The 16,717-nt window shown below is 43.7% G+C and overlaps 2 protein-coding genes across 2 annotated transcripts; both read right to left on the minus strand.

The window, feature by feature from the left end:
• Positions 1 to 6,892: 6,892 nt before the first annotated feature.
• ATP4 (ATP synthase F0 subunit 4) lies at positions 6,893 to 7,483 on the minus strand. The gene has a single exon. The coding sequence runs from the start codon at positions 7,481 to 7,483 to the stop codon at positions 6,893 to 6,895; it is 591 nt and encodes a 196-aa protein (YP_006460176.1).
• Positions 7,484 to 7,661: 178 nt separating this feature from the next.
• Positions 7,662 to 7,964, minus strand: ND4L (NADH dehydrogenase subunit 4L). Its single transcript is given in 1 exon segment — positions 7,662 to 7,964. A coding segment is annotated over 1 exon segment (303 nt).
• Between the last annotated feature and the right edge of the window lie 8,753 nt (positions 7,965 to 16,717).

A 16,717-nucleotide genomic window follows, 5' to 3' on the forward strand; every position in this document is an offset into this window, starting at 1 on the left:
GGGAGAGATTTTGCTTTTATCATTTCTTCTCCAGCAGCTCCTTCTGTAAGACGAGTTCCTTAGAGAGAGTTGTCTCGCGCCGCAAAGAGACTTCGGTTAGTCTGCTTTGCTGCTTACTCTGTTCCTGGCTTTCAAGCTTTCAGTTTAGGGCGTGATATTCTAAGACCAATGCTCAGAGAACCTAGCTTTTTCCCAGTCAATAGCTGTCTGCGTAAAACATGCCATACTCCCGCTCTCACTCCCTTCAACAATAGCCATGTCATATTCCTCGGGAATTGCCTAAAATCCCTCTCTTCAACATCCCTTGACCTAGCTCTGTAAAGGAGGACTTTCTAGTCAGTCTTACGTCCAGCCAGTGCAAGCCCTCTTCATTCGACTACAGATGTAGCAAGCCGCTTGAAATTCAGATTACGCTTAGGATAGCCGAAGCGATGGTTATAGATATAGATAAAAAGCCGGTTCTAGCTCAACCTCAAAAGCTGGGGAAAGCTTTTCGATTATTAATTTATTTCCGAGCCTGTTGCAGGGACGGATCAAATACATCTAGAGTTCGCTTACTCAAGTAATAGTTCCATCTATTTGAATTATAGGAGTCAAGTGAATAATCTTTTTCAAGCTATCGAGCTATAGGACAAGCAAAGTAAAGCGAAAAGATCTATCCAGTCCAGCAGGTATAGCAGGTTTACTAGCCATTGATCTAACTAGTTTGAATGCTAGTTTCCAGTGATTCAATTGCATAAAAAAGGATAATATATTCCCAGGCGAGCTCCTTTACCTGCGGTTTCCGTTGGACTCCCTAGAGATTTCTTTTCATGAGAGGATGTAGGATTACTATTACTATAATAGGCATATGGAGAGGTGCGCTAATAAGCGTCTGGGAGAATAATCAAATATGCTTTTATTTTCCTTAATGAAAAATACTATAATGAAATAGGGAGTGTACCCCAAACCTCTGTGGAAGTCAAATACAGTGATCAAGCCCTAGAGTTAGCCTTTAGCGAGTGTAGGAATGACTTGCTGCTCCAACCTTCCGAGGGCTAGGGACAAGGGCTTTATTCAAAGTCATATGAATCGAGTTACATACCTGGAACGAGCGTTATAGGAATAGACTTATCTAGTCTGTGGAACGATTAGGCTTGTTTTCTCGCAGCATCCAGCCTAAGAGAATATAAAAAGGGAGTGGGTGACTTCTATTAGATAGATGCTTCTGCCGAATATAAATAACCTTATGATCAGTATAATGTTCGGAACCTCCCTGCATTCGATCTCCTCCCCTTCCTGCTTTCCGTCGGGTGGGACATAAGCTCGAAAGCTTTCTTTCGCGCCCTACTCAACAAAGATGGAATTTCAAGTAAACCGGGGTAGGGGGGAATGAATTAGTCCTATGCTTCCAAGCTACCTATGATTTTATGGTATGGATGAGCTTCTAGGAAATCCGCCAGAGCCTTTCCCTTCACAGATTTATTGAATAAATATTCTCTCCAATTAAGAGAATAACAGAGACCATTTGGTCAATCGACCTGATAACATTGGTCTTTTCATTAAGAACTTGAGAGGGTCTGCTCTTGAGATTAACTTGATCTGATTGCTAATCAAGAGTAGCGTAGCTTTTTGCAGCAAAGACCAAGATCGTAGGCATTGCTTTCACGTGGGTTGAATTCCCCACAGGATGCCCTGAATCGGACAAAGAATGGGATAGTCTGACCAAAAGAGCCAACTCTTATCCATTCAGTCTGAGGCCCAGAAGGTCATAGCCAGCCACACCAACCCTAGAAAAAGGTATTCGTCTTGAAATAGAGATATTCATAGCAGTTGGTGTCATGTAGAATCCCGAGAGAAAGAGAGGGAAGGATAACAGGTTTGGCTATTAGAAGAGGGGGTCGTTAGTCCCTATAAAATAGAGCTATCCTATCATCCGCCTTCCTCAGATGAGACCTCCTCCCTAATGTGCCAGATAGCTACTTTTGCCCCGTTTAAGCTGAAGCATAAGATTCTCGGATTTGCGCCCAGCGTGTGATCACAGCCGGTACCGCATTTCTCTTTGCTTGGGGAGAGAGCCCCGTGTAAGGGAGGACAGGAAAGCCTACCCCTCGAAATCCTTCTTCCCCCGTCCGAGTCGTAGTAGGAAGCTACTTTAGGAAGAAAGTAAGACATCCTTATAGTATAGGATAGACCCGCCTCTTTAAGCAAAGTCTAAGAGGCCTTAAACATTCTATCTATCAGGCCAAGAAGACCTTTCCCAAGACTGAGCCCTTCTTTTTTATTTTCTCATTGCCCATGAATAGGATAATAGGGGATCCATATAAGGTCGAAAGGAAAACGGACCATAGACTGTCCTGTGAAGCCTCTGAAGAGGGAGAGCTAGATCTTGATAGAACTAAGCATGGTCCATGAATAGGATATGGATAAAAGAATCCGTTCTTCCTAAATAAGAAGATATAGAAGAAGGAAGTTCATTGGGCAGACAAGAAAGAGTAGAAAGCGTCCTAGAACAAGAAGTCAATCAATCAGCATGGGGAGGGCGTAACGGAATCAGTCGTAAATAATAGAGGTTTCGAGAAATCTCGTGTTTAATAAGGAATGAAGGCATGATCATTGGATTGGGAACCTATTCAAAGAAGAGCTTGCTACCATCTTTGGATAAGATAGGGCATCCTTCTCACCCCTTACTCAAAATAGGGCCCACTGTTCGTCTTGGTCTGATTCGATCAGATTCTATGCTTGCTCATTCCCTTTTTGCTTTGTCTCCAGATTCAAATGTCGCCCAGCCAATATGATCATTCAGATAGGGCTCGAGGTCCTTACTTAAAAGGGTTTCCGCCCCATGAGGAGTCAACTGAACTGATTAATCTAGAAAGCGAGGAAGCTAGGAAGGAGATCAAGATCGCTACTTCACTCTCTGCGGCTGAACGGCAGAAATTGATCGACTTACTTCGAGAATTGCGAGATGTCTTCGCATGGTCTTATCGAGATATGCCAGGCCTGGACACAGCACAGACGTGGTGGTCCACAGCTTGCCTCTTAAAGCAGAATGAGAATGCAAGCCTTTTTTTTGTGTTTTGAGAAACTGGCGCAAGTAACCGTTGGTTTACATAGTTCCCTATTGCAAAAAGTCTCCTCTTGCCTCCCCCCTCTAAACTATGACCCAGTCGTCCTGTCTAAGGCTGAATACCCATTTGGTCAACAGTGGGTAGCACCGGACCGATATACTTCTCAAAGTAATCAAGGCATAAGCCACTAATCGTCTTATTTAGCTTACCCCTAAAAAATGTAAACCGGCCACAAAATGCCGGGAGACCACTGTTCCCCCATGGCCTGAATATTCCTTACTAGGAAGGTCCATGACGCTAACTCATAAAGAAAGGCTAGCCAAGATTATTTTTTGGCCTGAACCTTTTCATAAGCCATTTTCTTATTTTCTTACGGTTAACAAGGACAGACGTTACAATCTTCTCCTTATTTAGCTTCCAAGTCGGAGCCCACACACACCCTTGTTCAAGGGGTATGGTGGACAGCCCGGGTAAATAACGGTCCATGATCTTAACTAAGTCACATTTCACTTGGCTTACACGACCACGGACCCTATCCATATCCTTAACCGGACCGATGATTGGCTCAAAAAGCTTCTTATCTGCATGCTTAACCAATACTCTAATTTAGGCTAAACTGAAGAAAGAACAATAAGACTGATTGATTCGCCTTCTATCTCCTTCGGTCAAGCAAGTCTGACTGACTCAAGGGACGAACCACTTATAGGCTTTCTGCCCCGGCTTGGGACTCACTCCTCCTTCTCACCTCATCGCGAATTGCAAGAGAGAATCGAGGGTTACCAAGACAGATATTCTTACCACAGCTTCATGCTCTACTTACTGCTTTCCCTAAGGCAAGGAAGGCGGGAAAGCAAGGGAAGTGCAAGCTAACTAATGGCAAGGGCCGGAGATAGAGAGTGATGAAGGGGGAATTGCATTCTATTCTTGCAGCCTATTCTAACATTAGAGTTCATTCTCGATAGCCAGATAGTGAAGTTCGAAGGAGAAGGAAGACTAAACCTAGTGCCGAGCTAAAGGCTAGAGGAAGAAGCTAAGAGTCACCAATACGAATGACTACTTGTGAAGTACCATGGAATTGGGAAGAATTCTTACGAATTTCGTTATTCTCTTGATTCTTCTAGCTAACCTATCAAAGCTTATGTTTTCCCCGCTACGCCCCTTTCCTCGATATTGGCTTTAGACCGCTTTTCGGATCTAGAAAGAGGGAGATGAGTTGAATAAGATAAGGAAATTCAATTGTTGAATAGAGCTCTTTTCTTTGTTTTGATATTGGCATCTCGCCCTAGAAAAACAGCTTGAATTTGAGTATACCATGAACAATAAGAAAAAAGAGGTGAAGTTTACCTGGCATTGAAAAGGGAACTCTTGAGAATTCATCTGCTAACAGAATCACTGACGTCCCTATAGTTCTTGCTTGTACTGTAGTTTTGACTCTCTTTATTCAATCCCACTATAGGACAAAAAAGGCAAAGAAGAATAGAATAGGACTCTTCGCCTTTCAAGCATACCTGGAGCCTATATTATATAATAGAATCCCTACAAGCAAGAAATCAAACGAGCAACAAATCAAAACTATCTAGCTGAGCGAAGATCGCTATTCTAATGTAACTATAGAGAACTCTAGAGATGTGAATCATACCTTCGCTAATGCCCTTACTACTGGGTTCTGTCCCAATGAAAGTGATTTCCCTGATTTACCATCTAAAAAGCTCAAACGTAGCCTGCGCAAACAAAGCAAACGCAAGGTTTCCCTGCTCGTAGCCTGCTCTCCGATCACTTCCGTACCATGTCCAGTGTTGAATTTCATTACCTTAGCCGGCCTCTTGCTTTAGCATGATTTCGGGATGCCTATTTGATTCAATTCCAAACATGGTTTTAACCGCCCTTCCAACTCATTAGAGTCAGATTTCTTGACTTCTTACTTCTTATCGCCTCTTGACAGACCGTCCCTCAATGTTCGCCTTCTGTATGGACTCGTCATCTGATCCTGCAGATTGAAAGAGTAATCCGAAGAGCAGGACGCTAGTAGTCTTCCAGTAAACTTTACGGAAAGAAGTTAGAACGCAACAAGTGAGAGAATTGATTTCAAAGCCTGCATTCGCTGCCATTGATTCGAGCACAAGAACCAAGACTGCCATGCTTCCTGCTGTCCCTATTTGACTGACTTTGAAGCCCATAGGTTTTGAAAGGTTGAAGGAAGTAAACAACCTTACCTTACAACTTGCATGTGTGAAGCATATAGCTAGCCTTTCTTCTTTATTGAAGTCAGTACAGAAGGACCTTGAATGCTTTATCATATCGGTCGGTGTAAAGGTTCAGCCTGGTAGACCTCATAGAGAAAGAGAATGGGATCCCGACCCGAGAAAGGAAAATGCTATCAGCTCCGGAACCTCTCGTTCTACTTTTTCTATTCAAGACGGGGAGAAAGAATCAATTCAATTAGATGCCAGTTGTTTCCTGAAACTAGCTGCTAGGCTAGATAGGGCGTGCGAAGGGTTTGACTTTCCCTCCTCAGTAGGCTCTGGTTCAGCTTCAGCCAGCTCAGTTTCTACCTCCAGAGGATCAGACGATTGGGGGATCCACCTGTGGTTGAACACACAATAAGGATTTGGTGGAAGTTCAATCTTAACGGGGTAGCCAAGCACTCCAGGGGTAGAGTGCCCTTATCCGTCAAAAGCTTCCCTCACTAACAATTCAATTTAATCCGTGGCGTTCCTGGACGTCAGACTGTTGTAGGATAGCACATTGAAAGACGTTGGTAGGATAGCAGTTGTCATAGGATTGGTGATCTCATTCTTTTCTATCTGGTTTTTACGTTCCGTGACATCTAAGTTGTTCTAAAGAGTGTTATCATTTCTCCTTCCCTTTGCCTTACCCTGGCTCTCCTCTCCTTGTGGTGATCTATCTTACGTACGGCATTTATGTGTCATTTTTTCACTTCAGGTACACTTACCTGGTCTGTAACCATTTCTTCAAGAATTTCTTGACTCGAGTTCAGAGGCTGTCTACTCCCCTCCTAGAAGAAAGAGCTTCCTATCACAACCTCCTTCCCCACCCGAACCTTTCCTCGAAGAACCCCTTCCTTTGAAGCAACCGAACCACCTAACCGTCAGTCTGAGCTCTCTGGATCAGTCAGTCATCAGTAGTGGTCCTGGTAGTGGAATTTTTGTCCCAAGTCAGATTGCAAGAATAGTCCCATGGTTGATGACTGCCTAGCAGAAGCAGCCCTAGGTGCCTAGCCCGGCTAATGGGAATATTTTTGAAAGCAGGCAGATGTCAATGAAAAAGAAATTCAATTGATAGAGTCAGATTCTTTAACAGCCGATTCTATAGATTCTCGAACACCGGCTAGGGATTCAGTTCCCTTTCTAGCATCGGTTACTAATTCAATTGGCTTGGATGAAAGGGATAGGGATGAAATTCTTTGAAACCTGAAAACTGTTGTCCTTTCGTCGACTATTATATTAGACCTGCTGCAATCCAAACCTCAAGACTAAGAGCTTATTCGAGAACAGCTTACTCTGATTTAATTGCTAAGATCACAGCTCCTATTCCTATTCATTCTCAAGCACTTGCAGCGGAAACTAATAGTTGACCAATCGCGGATACGCAAACAAGAACCATGGCATGAGATGCATTTTCCTTAAACTAAAGCAAACCGAAGCTTCTGCCCCACCCCAAGGCAACAGCGCATTCCCTTCCTTCTTCTACTATTGATCTTGTCGGTCAGTATATATGTTGTGGGGCATGATATTCCAGAATTTATCAAGTACTTGCTGCACTTCCTGAGAAAGAAGTCGTCTTGGTATTGGATCCGCTCTTCTGTGAACATGAATTAGATTCTATTCGTTTTCTTTATTATTAAGAGAACCCCCCACCCGAACCATTTTTAAGACCCCCAAGCCCTCTCGAATGAGTTCTACTATAGAAACTTTCAACGTAGACCCGGGGACAAATCTTTCACTCACTGAGAAGTGAAAACCTGTGACTAGATCGTCCTGAAGACGGATGCGACGGGAAGAAGTGGCATTTGGAAGTGTTGCTGACTTAACATTTAGGTTTCGGCATAAGAAAGCTTGCACTGTCTTTTCGCACTTAGGCGCACAGCGTGCCATTGGTAATGATTCTACTACGGTGCCACAAATTTGCAAGCTGATCCTAAGTAATCGTTGTTGTTCATTGGATTCCGGAGGAACTACTTCGTTAGGATTGGGGAATTGCTGCGATTCTTCCTGAATAGCCTGGATTCTCCCGTCGAGAGTCATTTTGAAAGTCTTTCCTAAACTCTTCCGACTGAATAAGATAAAGCCTATAAAACAACGAGCTACTATCATTTCTTCATTATAGATTGAGATCTTCTTCGAACTTGATGCACAAATAGATAGAATAGCAGCAAATAGCATCTTTCTAGCCTGCATATTCGTGGATCTCATTTAGAAAACCTTATCTCTATCTTTCAGCAACTGAACGGGAAGTGGTTTAGGAAAGGACTTTAGAATCGGATGTGCTCGCCCAGCAAGAAAGGCCCTGACCCTGCCAACCAAGAAAAAGAAAGAAGAAAACGAAAGGAGAAGATAACTTCGTATTTTGGTAACTCTCTAGGAGTCATGTTTAACCTTGAATGCTATTAATAGATTCTACAGCAATAGTCCCTCGGACTCGGAAAGTAATAACGAAAATGGCTAACCCAATAGCAGATTCCGCAGCTGCCACCGTTGAAACCAATGAAGCAAATAATTGACCCATCATATCATCCGAAGAAACGGAAAATACCAAAAAGTTCGAATTCACAGCTAATAACATTGATTCAATTGGCATTGACATAATAGGAATATTTCGTCTATTAAGAAGGATTCCCCGAATACCTGAAATAGAGATGATCATAGAAAATGTAAAATATTTAATAGGATCCGTGTCGGGAACGTAGAATGTAAGAAAAATTCAAATGTTATAACCAGTCCGTCGGGCCGGCGACAATCCGCGGTAAGATACCAAGTCCTAACTACATACCATATTGATTGTATGAACAAACTCAAGAATTTGAACAAAGTAGCGACTGCCCGTGCCATTACTAATGAGATCCAAATCAATCTTGTTTAACCCGAGAATTTGATCTTGAATATTATCGGCGTCTAGAATAAAGGCACGTTCTACTATGTCTTTGAAACGGAATCCCTCTGGTAATTGCATATTTTCATCTCTATCAGAATAATGTTTCCAAAGTCTCTCAAGTTTGTATTCGGTTTTTTGTTTTAGTTTCTCCAGATCAAATTCATGTACACGTTCTGAAATAGTACTTCGTTCAAAAACTTGGCCCGCTTTAAAAGCACCAAAAATAGCTATCGAAAGAACGAGTCCTACCCCGAGTGGAAGGATGTGATCCGTCATCCATTCGATCATGGAGAGATTTTATCTTGTAGTTCCGCTTCTTCCTCTAAAAATGAGGAAAGACTTGTTCTAAACAAGCCGGTGTGGTTGGTTGTTGACCAACGGAAAGCAAGGGATAATCGATCTTTCTTTCTTACTTACCTTACGCAATTTCTGCTTTTTCTTTCTGCTTTCTCCTTCTTCGTTCTGAGGCTTGCTTATCTTATTTACGAAATTGTTAGAAAAGGTTAGCTTAATAGCCTGTAGCAGAGTTGATTTACGGTATCCCCTTCCTTCCCTCTAGGCTAACTGAACTCAACTCCCCTTTTCAAGGGGGAGAAGAAAGATATGACTGACAGCCAAAGCTTCATGCTGACTTATTCACTAGATTCCAAAGCATGCCAAACCTAAATGCCATTAGCTGAATGCGTACTTCATGCCAAGCAAGCTTTCCTTTAGTGAACGCTTTCAAGCCCTGTTTCAGATTTCCGAGCATTACGCTTAGTCAGTCCAGCTTGCAGCGGATTCAGCGCTTACCGCGGATTCGGCGACTTTGCCTTCTAGGCTTGAAGCCTTCTCTTCTCGCTCATTCTCGACTAATGGCAACCTTCACAAGTCCGGTATTATGATAGCTTGAAGTGAACCAACTTCAATTTCAACCCTCATCAAATCCAGATACCAATCCAATGAGTTCGATGATATTTCCTAGAGCTTCCTGCTTTTCTTATTAAAGCTTCCCTTCCGCACTTGGTTTACTGTTACTTCAAGCGCTGACTCAATGGCAAAGACTCACGCCTGCCTGTATGTATGTCTTCCCCCTTTGAAAAGAGCTCTCTTCACCCCCCCTTTCAAGAGGGTTTAGATCCATATCTGGAATTTCCTACAGCTGAACACTTCCTTTCTATCCTGGCTTTCTTGCTTTATTGCCTAGTTTCTTCTTTCCGGCAGTAATGCTTGATAGAGGAAATGCAAGACCTGAGAGTTCAAGTTCAATCCCATCACTTCATGCCAGTCTTGATCTGACCTCGATTCCGACAGAGACAATCCCGTATTCGCCGGCAGACAAGGAAAGTTTTGATGCAAGAAAAGGAAGTACAGATTCAAACTCTGATTCCGGATCAGTCTAGATTGAATCCTCCTCTCCTCCTAACTTGACTGATAGCTTGAAGCTAGAGGGCTAAGTGAACTATGAATTAGTTGAATGAACAATAGGCTAATAGGTCCACTGCACACTTACTCTATAAATCTTGACTCCCTCGGTGCACACTGATTTAAGATAAGAGAGCGGGTACTCCGTAGGATATGACTTACAGCCACAACAGAATTCCAAAGCGGATAGCTCATTTCCTTTCCTCAGCTCATAGAAATTCACTGGCGGTTAGAATAAGACTGATTGATTCGTCTTCTTCGGGCAAGTACCAAGACAGAGATGATATTTACCGTTGATTCTACGCACAGTTTCATTCCTTCTATTCCCCCTCTTCTTCATCTCTCTGAGTCTGATATTATCTGTGCTGTGTAACTTTTTTCAAAAAAGGATGGACTTTGCCCGGATCCTCCCCTACTGAAGGAATTCTGTCTTTATTCACTAGTCATCTCCTATCTTAGCTGAACGGTTATCGGCTTCGCGAGACCATTCTTAAGACAGGAGATTCGAATTGGAAATGTGCTGACTCCTTTTCGTACACAGCTGATCTTGGACTTGCAATCAGTGAGTTCAGAAAGGACTGAATGAAAAAGTATATCGCCCTTTCCTGTGCCTAGTTAGTCAAGTAGGTATATCGCCAGATCTAGTCAGTAGTGAGACTGCCCTTTAAATTCAATCACAGTTTTTTAAATCTTCTCCCCTCTAGGAGAGCTTGACCCCAGGCTAAAGAAAAGCAAAGCTGAATGCCGTACCTGTGGAGATCCATGTACTCTGCTATTCCCTCATGCTTCGGCAAAAGCTTCTCTTTCGTATTCTACGATGGAAGGAAATTTCTTCCGACTCATGCCTTACCTGGCCGTACCTGTCTGATGCTTTTGGTTGGATCCTTTTGTTTTGACGGTCCTCTTTTCTTTCCCCCTCGTAATTCAGACTTTATGACTTTTCAAATGCAAGGAGAGCGCTTATTGAGTCCATCCTTTGAGTTGGATGTATTAGATTCGGACAGATTTCTTTAGAACTCTTTCTTTCCCTTTTATTGCTGAAGACTTTGCGTACTAAGATGGAACCTCGATTTGAATTAGGCTGTAAGCAGAGGATGACTGAAACTACCTTTTAATTGGCTACTTCCTTCGAGCTTCTCGTTCGATTCCAAAGCAAAGCTTCACGCTCTACCGGATCGGGGGGAGAGGAAGGTCTTCTAGGATTGAGTGGAATTTCCCATATTGAATTAATAAGCCAAGGCTGTCAATCCCATCGGTCTCAGTTCATACTCTGCCAGCTAACAGGAAGTAGAACGAGAACTCTTAACAGCGCGTAAAGTACCGTACCGATCTGTTCACTTAAACCGGAACCGAAGGAGCTAGCTTCCTTTGACTTTATCAGCTTTCTCTTGAACTGAGGGAGATGCGAAAGTCAAAGTCAAAAAATGAGAAGAACAGCTACAGACGAAGAAGAGCCCCAACAGCTATAGTCTTTAAGACAGCCAAACCGTTCCTTCGGTACCAGACAAGCAACGAAGTCTCTCCTATGTTGAAGAGGAAGTCAAGTATACCTCATATTCGGAGAATACTATGTTTTCGGAGTTGCTGCCGATTCATCTATTAGTTCTTCAAACAGCTATCGAGCTAGATTATTTAAGCAGGCTTTCCCGGAGCTCCCTTAGATCATTTGCTCAAGGAAGAAGTTGCTGCTATAGAGAAGAGATTAAGTATAGCCTTTCCTAAGTCAAGTCAATACCCTGGACATGGGCCTCGGGTTGAATAGGCTGCTTGCAACCATTCAAGTGAGTCACCTCCAAACCAATTCATTTAGCACCTTAGAACATTATTGGAGTAGGAAGACCATGAGCGGTGAAGTTTTTTAGTATAGTATAGGGTAGGCTACTCTCCCTACTATAAGACAAAACGGAGTACCTGCTAGTAAGAGTAACCTCGTAGCTGCCCTAGCTCAGGTCTTGACAGAGCCTCAGGAGATAACAGAACTCAAGGAAAACTCCTAGACACCCTAACAAGGGAGTTGGACCTCCAGAACTACAAATCGAAAAGGAAGTCCATAAGGCCCCATGTCCACGGTGCAACAATTGCCCATGTGCTCACGAATTGGATTTTGATTTTCTGGACAGCGTAGAAGCAGCATATTGCTTTGAAGCAGGTTAAACTTGATTCCCTATTATCCCCTTCTGGAAACATGAGGCAAGAGAAACCATATTGGCGAATTCATAAGGGAGTGAAGAACTGCGCACGCATTTGTGTCACAGTAGACCTCGAGCTCGAGTTGGGCCGGGCCTTCCTAAATCTATGAACCTTCGCATCCCAGTCAAGTTCACATACAGGAGTTGGACTACGAGAAAGTGCCCTTCCTTCAAGTGTATAATCAAATTTGCCATAAGCACGGACATATGGCCAGCTCATGCCCGGAGAGATTAGATTGGTTGAGAAGGAAACACACCAAGGCAAAATCGGCACATTCTATCTACGACGCATCGAATCAGCTAACTTTTTTTATTGCTATCCATCTACACTCTACTCTCCTACCCTCGCATCCCGGCGGCAACACTTATTCAATCATGCGCCTGTGATAAAGAATGACACAAACAAATGTGTCGATGTGCGTGTGCTTAACACAGTCGGCTAAGAAGTCCCCCGATGTGAGATAAAAGATAGCTAGGGCGCTAGATGAGATCTGTAAATAACTTAGTGCTTTAAGGACGACGAGTCACGCCCTGTAAGGTCAGACCTCATCGGTTCAATTCTGCTCGTATCCCCCTTTTTTTCTTTGCTTGACTCTTGTGAAAGGCTGAATGAGCAGCGCCGTTTGTTAGGATCTTCTTTCTCGCCGTAACCAGTAATGTAATAGAAAAAAAGAAGAAAGACGAGAGAGTCAGCGTAGATAGAGTGGCGTCAACTCATTGTTGTTAAGAAGATCAATCAGTAGGGGAGGTTGCGCTATGAGTGTGATTCCTATTCTTTTGATAAAGTGGGTTTGCCCTATTTTGCTTCTTGGCGACATGTACAAGAATTCTCCCTTACTTACGAAGCAGAGATCTTTTAAAAAGGCTTGAGTTGAAGTCTGCGGGTTTTTGGAAACCGCTAGTTCCAGTCGCTACTCAGCTTCCATTGAATCTCTCTTCAACGATCGATCCCAACCTGAGCTTTCAAGCACGACTACTCCGATCTCCGGAGAGAATAATAGGTCTACGCGATGCTTCGGGGGCAAACGGGCGAATCCGGACGTTTTGGATGAAAGAAGCAAAGCTTCAATCTTATATGCGTAATCTTCGCTTCATGCTGCTGACGTGTCTTTTGCTTGCGATGAGTGCGTGGTGGGCCTTGCTTTCGTTCGGTTCCTTGTTGACTGGCTACTGAAAGCAGATTGGTACTTTCTTGCGCTAGCTTCCTTGATTGAACTTGCATGGAATGAAAGACAGCATAGAATAAGAATCTCTTGGGCACTAACCGAAGCCCCAGACGTCGAGAAAGAGTTGGCTTCCGAAGCTGCTTTTAGGAAAGTCGGGAAAACTGGTAGTAAGGAATCAACCTAGACCGCACCCCTGGCTCACTGACCCATATACTAGTCTGGTTCACTGGTGTCTGATATCATCATCTCTATTTCTTGCCTAGAAGCTTTCCTCTTCACTTCCCGTTGGGATATCACAGAGCTAATTAGTTACTATCTATTTCTTTCTTTCATTAGAGTCTATAAGCGCTTTTTAGTCTTCCTTTGCCCCAAGGTGGGGTGCCCTTGCGTCTGCTAACCTGAATGCCTTTAGATTATACCCTTTATTCCCTCGGGTCACTCACTGCCTTAGCCTTAAGTCTGAACCTTCACTCCGGAAGTTCCTTCGTTTTGTTTCAATGGAAGCTAGATTGCCACCTTCAAGCCTAGAGAGCAAGAAGCAAAGCTAGGCCATTCCGTTAGACACATACTGTGCCTGTCCTATTGCTATTAAGAATAAGTAAGCAAGCTACCTTGAGCCTTTCGCCTGCACTCCTAATAAAGAGATTTTCCGAGTATTCACCCCCTAAAGCCATTGTCCACAGTTCGGCAAAGCCCTTGTTTAGCCGAGAATAGCCATTATGCTACTGTTGAAGGAATTAGTCCCAGTTCATCAGTTTGAAGTATCTCACTAAGTTTGCTTTTCCTGCCCTGAAACTTCATTCCGCTCCTGGACGAATTGGTGAACAGTCAACAGTCAGAGTAGCTGCTATTGACTGAGGTTGAGTTCCTTCGACCGTATATGCTACTTTCATAGAGTCTAGTTGGGGACGTTTCCAGATGGGAATAAATAGGGTGCCAATCAACAAGTGTTTCCCCCGAAACTTCTACTTCTATAGTGGAAGCCACCAATTGAGAAAGATGGATATGTGGCATCCGATTTCACTTATAGCTGTGGAAAAGAAGGCCAATAGAGAAGAATGTTGAAATGAGAGTTGCATTTAGTAGTGCCCGCTCCCTTGTGTTTGAGGGAGTTGGTGCGGCATTCGAGTTCGAGTAGCTTTGGTACCGGAGGAGAATCAGAGCTGGTAGGGAGACCCTCGCCCAAAGACCTCTGATTTCGGTGCTAGAATGCTCAGATGCTCTTCATGTCTATTCGTTAGAGGTGCCCCCGCATAGCCTATCAATAATCCAAGCGAAGCACAGGAATGCTCGATCGTGTCTCAATCTCCGCCAAGCGGTTTGGTCGCAACCTTCTATGCCAAGCTCTTGCCCGATTACGAAGATGATGCATCCCTTTTTGGAACCAGTGCCCCTTCGACTGATGTAGTTGCAGCTAAGGATTTCTGTTGGGGTGTTCTACAAGGTGACCTCCGTACGGCCGCGGTCAGTAAAGATTCCTTTCTTGGAGCTCTGTCGGTCTTGTCCGTTGCTTCCTCTATTCCTGAAGCCAAAAGAGTCGTAATCACCGACCTAAAGGGTCAATTTTCGAACATGTTGTTGACTCTTGAGTCGTTCGAGCGAGAACAATCACGTCTGTCTGAGTTGGTGGATGGCCACAGGCGGATACTCGCGAGGATCCGGGAGAAGAATGCCAAATCTCAGGAATTATAGGCTCGAAAAACAAAGTCTGCTTTCTAAGCAAAAGGCTTTGTAAGAGAAGTTGACCCAAGTTTTGTCTGCTCGTGAGAAGACGGAAGAGGAACTTTCTGAACTGCTCGGGCAGGGTCACCAGTTGGCAAATAGCATTCGCGCCTCCCATCCGCACGTGAGAACTTGGAAAGCTCAACTGTCATCGGCTCGAAGCTTCCTCCCGAGATAAAGGATTGCAATGCTGGCGCCTTCCACTTTTCGGGGTCTGGGGACCCCATTCGACAAGCGGAGCCGCTCTATTCTACTGCGCTTTCTTTCCTTGATATAGGTTCACAACCCTATCCTATATCGGACTAAGGTCCTCTACGAATATTATATATAAGGAAAAGTACGAGTACGGCATCGAGAAAGGGAAGTTCCCTCCCCAGAGCGAAGTCCCACTAAGAAGTCAAAAGAGCTTGGCTTGAGGCATCATACAATAAGAAAGCTGCGGATAAAGCTTTGCTTTGGGAAAGAATTGCCCAAGGTTGGGGGAAGAGTCTTCCATACCGGATTCTTAGTCTGCTTGAAAGGCAGCTACTGTCTCTCGGTCTTCTTGAATGGGAGCTGCTATTGAATCCGCGGAAGAAAGCATCAAAGCGGAGGAATAGCTATCTTTCACAAGCAATAGAGGTGCTGGAGTCAGAGGGCTTCTCTACTGTTTAGGAAGAGATAGCTGCCATAAAGAGGGCGTGAGATTCGGCTTAAGTGAGTTCAGTGCCCCGAGAAAATCAGTTCGCTTCGACAGCGAGTTAGTTCAGTGACACTTGGGTATCAATCAAGATAAATAAAGTAAGACACCGCTCTTTCAAAAGGTCCGGAAATCTCATAAGAGAAGAAAGATCATGGCTAGAGCTAGGATTCACGGTATCCCGGTTTAAAGACTTTCCTTCTTCCTAGCGAAGAGATGCTGACACAGACATATATCCGTAGTTGAAATCCCGTCATATGATTCAAGGCTAGCTGAAGAACTACGATAGGATTCGCCAAAGCTGATGAGACTAACTAAAAAGGAGCACCCCTCTATTGAATAAGGCGCTATCATAGTCATTCAGCAACGGAATCTGTCTATCCGCAGATCCATCATTCATTCCAGCTTACATATTTGTTATTTGTTGGGTGAATGACTCGGGTACTTTATTTCTTAGACGTCTTTCCATGGCCATGTCTGAGTGAAGAGCTTCTGGCAAGGTATTAAAAGAGCGGTTCTGAAAAGAACAAAATAGGTTCTTCGACTACAATGAACACCAACCTCAAAGGAGAGCTTTTGTCGATGCGCTCTTCTCTTCCCCAGTCGTGTTGAAAAGAAGATGGTACCGGATTCCATTCTTTTTTAGGGAAAGAGGGCAAGGCTTTCATCCTTCCCTTAGCCGGGATGCTACATTTAGAGAATAAACTAATTGCCTTTTCTTAATAAAATAAAGAGGAGTAAAGTAAGCAATCTGCTACAGGTCATTAGATGTAGAAGTTCCAGGGTGATAAGAAGCTGACGGTTGCATAAGATGGACTTCTGTTTTTTTGTTGACCCAGGTCTCGTGTGCCAGTTAAGGGTCAAAAAGCGAAAACGCAAGGTAAAGCGAAGTAAATGGTTCTTTGAGCGGTCTTTCTTATTGAATGTTCGTTTAGGCAATTCAATTATAGAGGCACAGGCTATTGCTATTCCTAGGCTTCTATGGGCCCTCTCGCCTAGTTGCCTTTCAATTTCCTTAATGGCATTAGATGTCCACAAGCTGCAGAAGGCCTATCTTTCTCCCTGCTCGTAGACCCGATTAACGTTGTCAGTTCCTTTATCTCTTCCTCTGCTATTGGCTAAAGATCGACAATCTACTCGTCGCAGCCTTTTTGTCCTACTCTTGGGGCATTCAAAAAAAGAAGAGGAATTCCTCTTAAGCCGATCTAAGTCTTTTCCAAGAATCTCCTTAATCAATGTGGGATTTGTCCTTCAAAGAACCGATTCGTGCACAACTGTCAAACCTGAATCTGCCCTCCCCTTTCTCAGTCAAAAGTGAACTTCACCATTGATATTTGATTTAGGAAGGAAAAAAAAGGATTACAAGCAGGGAAAACGCTCAAATGTCACCATTGA

Source organism: Mimulus guttatus, mitochondrion, assembly GCF_056151865.1.
Source record: "Mimulus guttatus mitochondrion, complete genome".
Classification (NCBI taxonomy): Eukaryota; Viridiplantae; Streptophyta; class Magnoliopsida; order Lamiales; family Phrymaceae; genus Erythranthe; species Erythranthe guttata.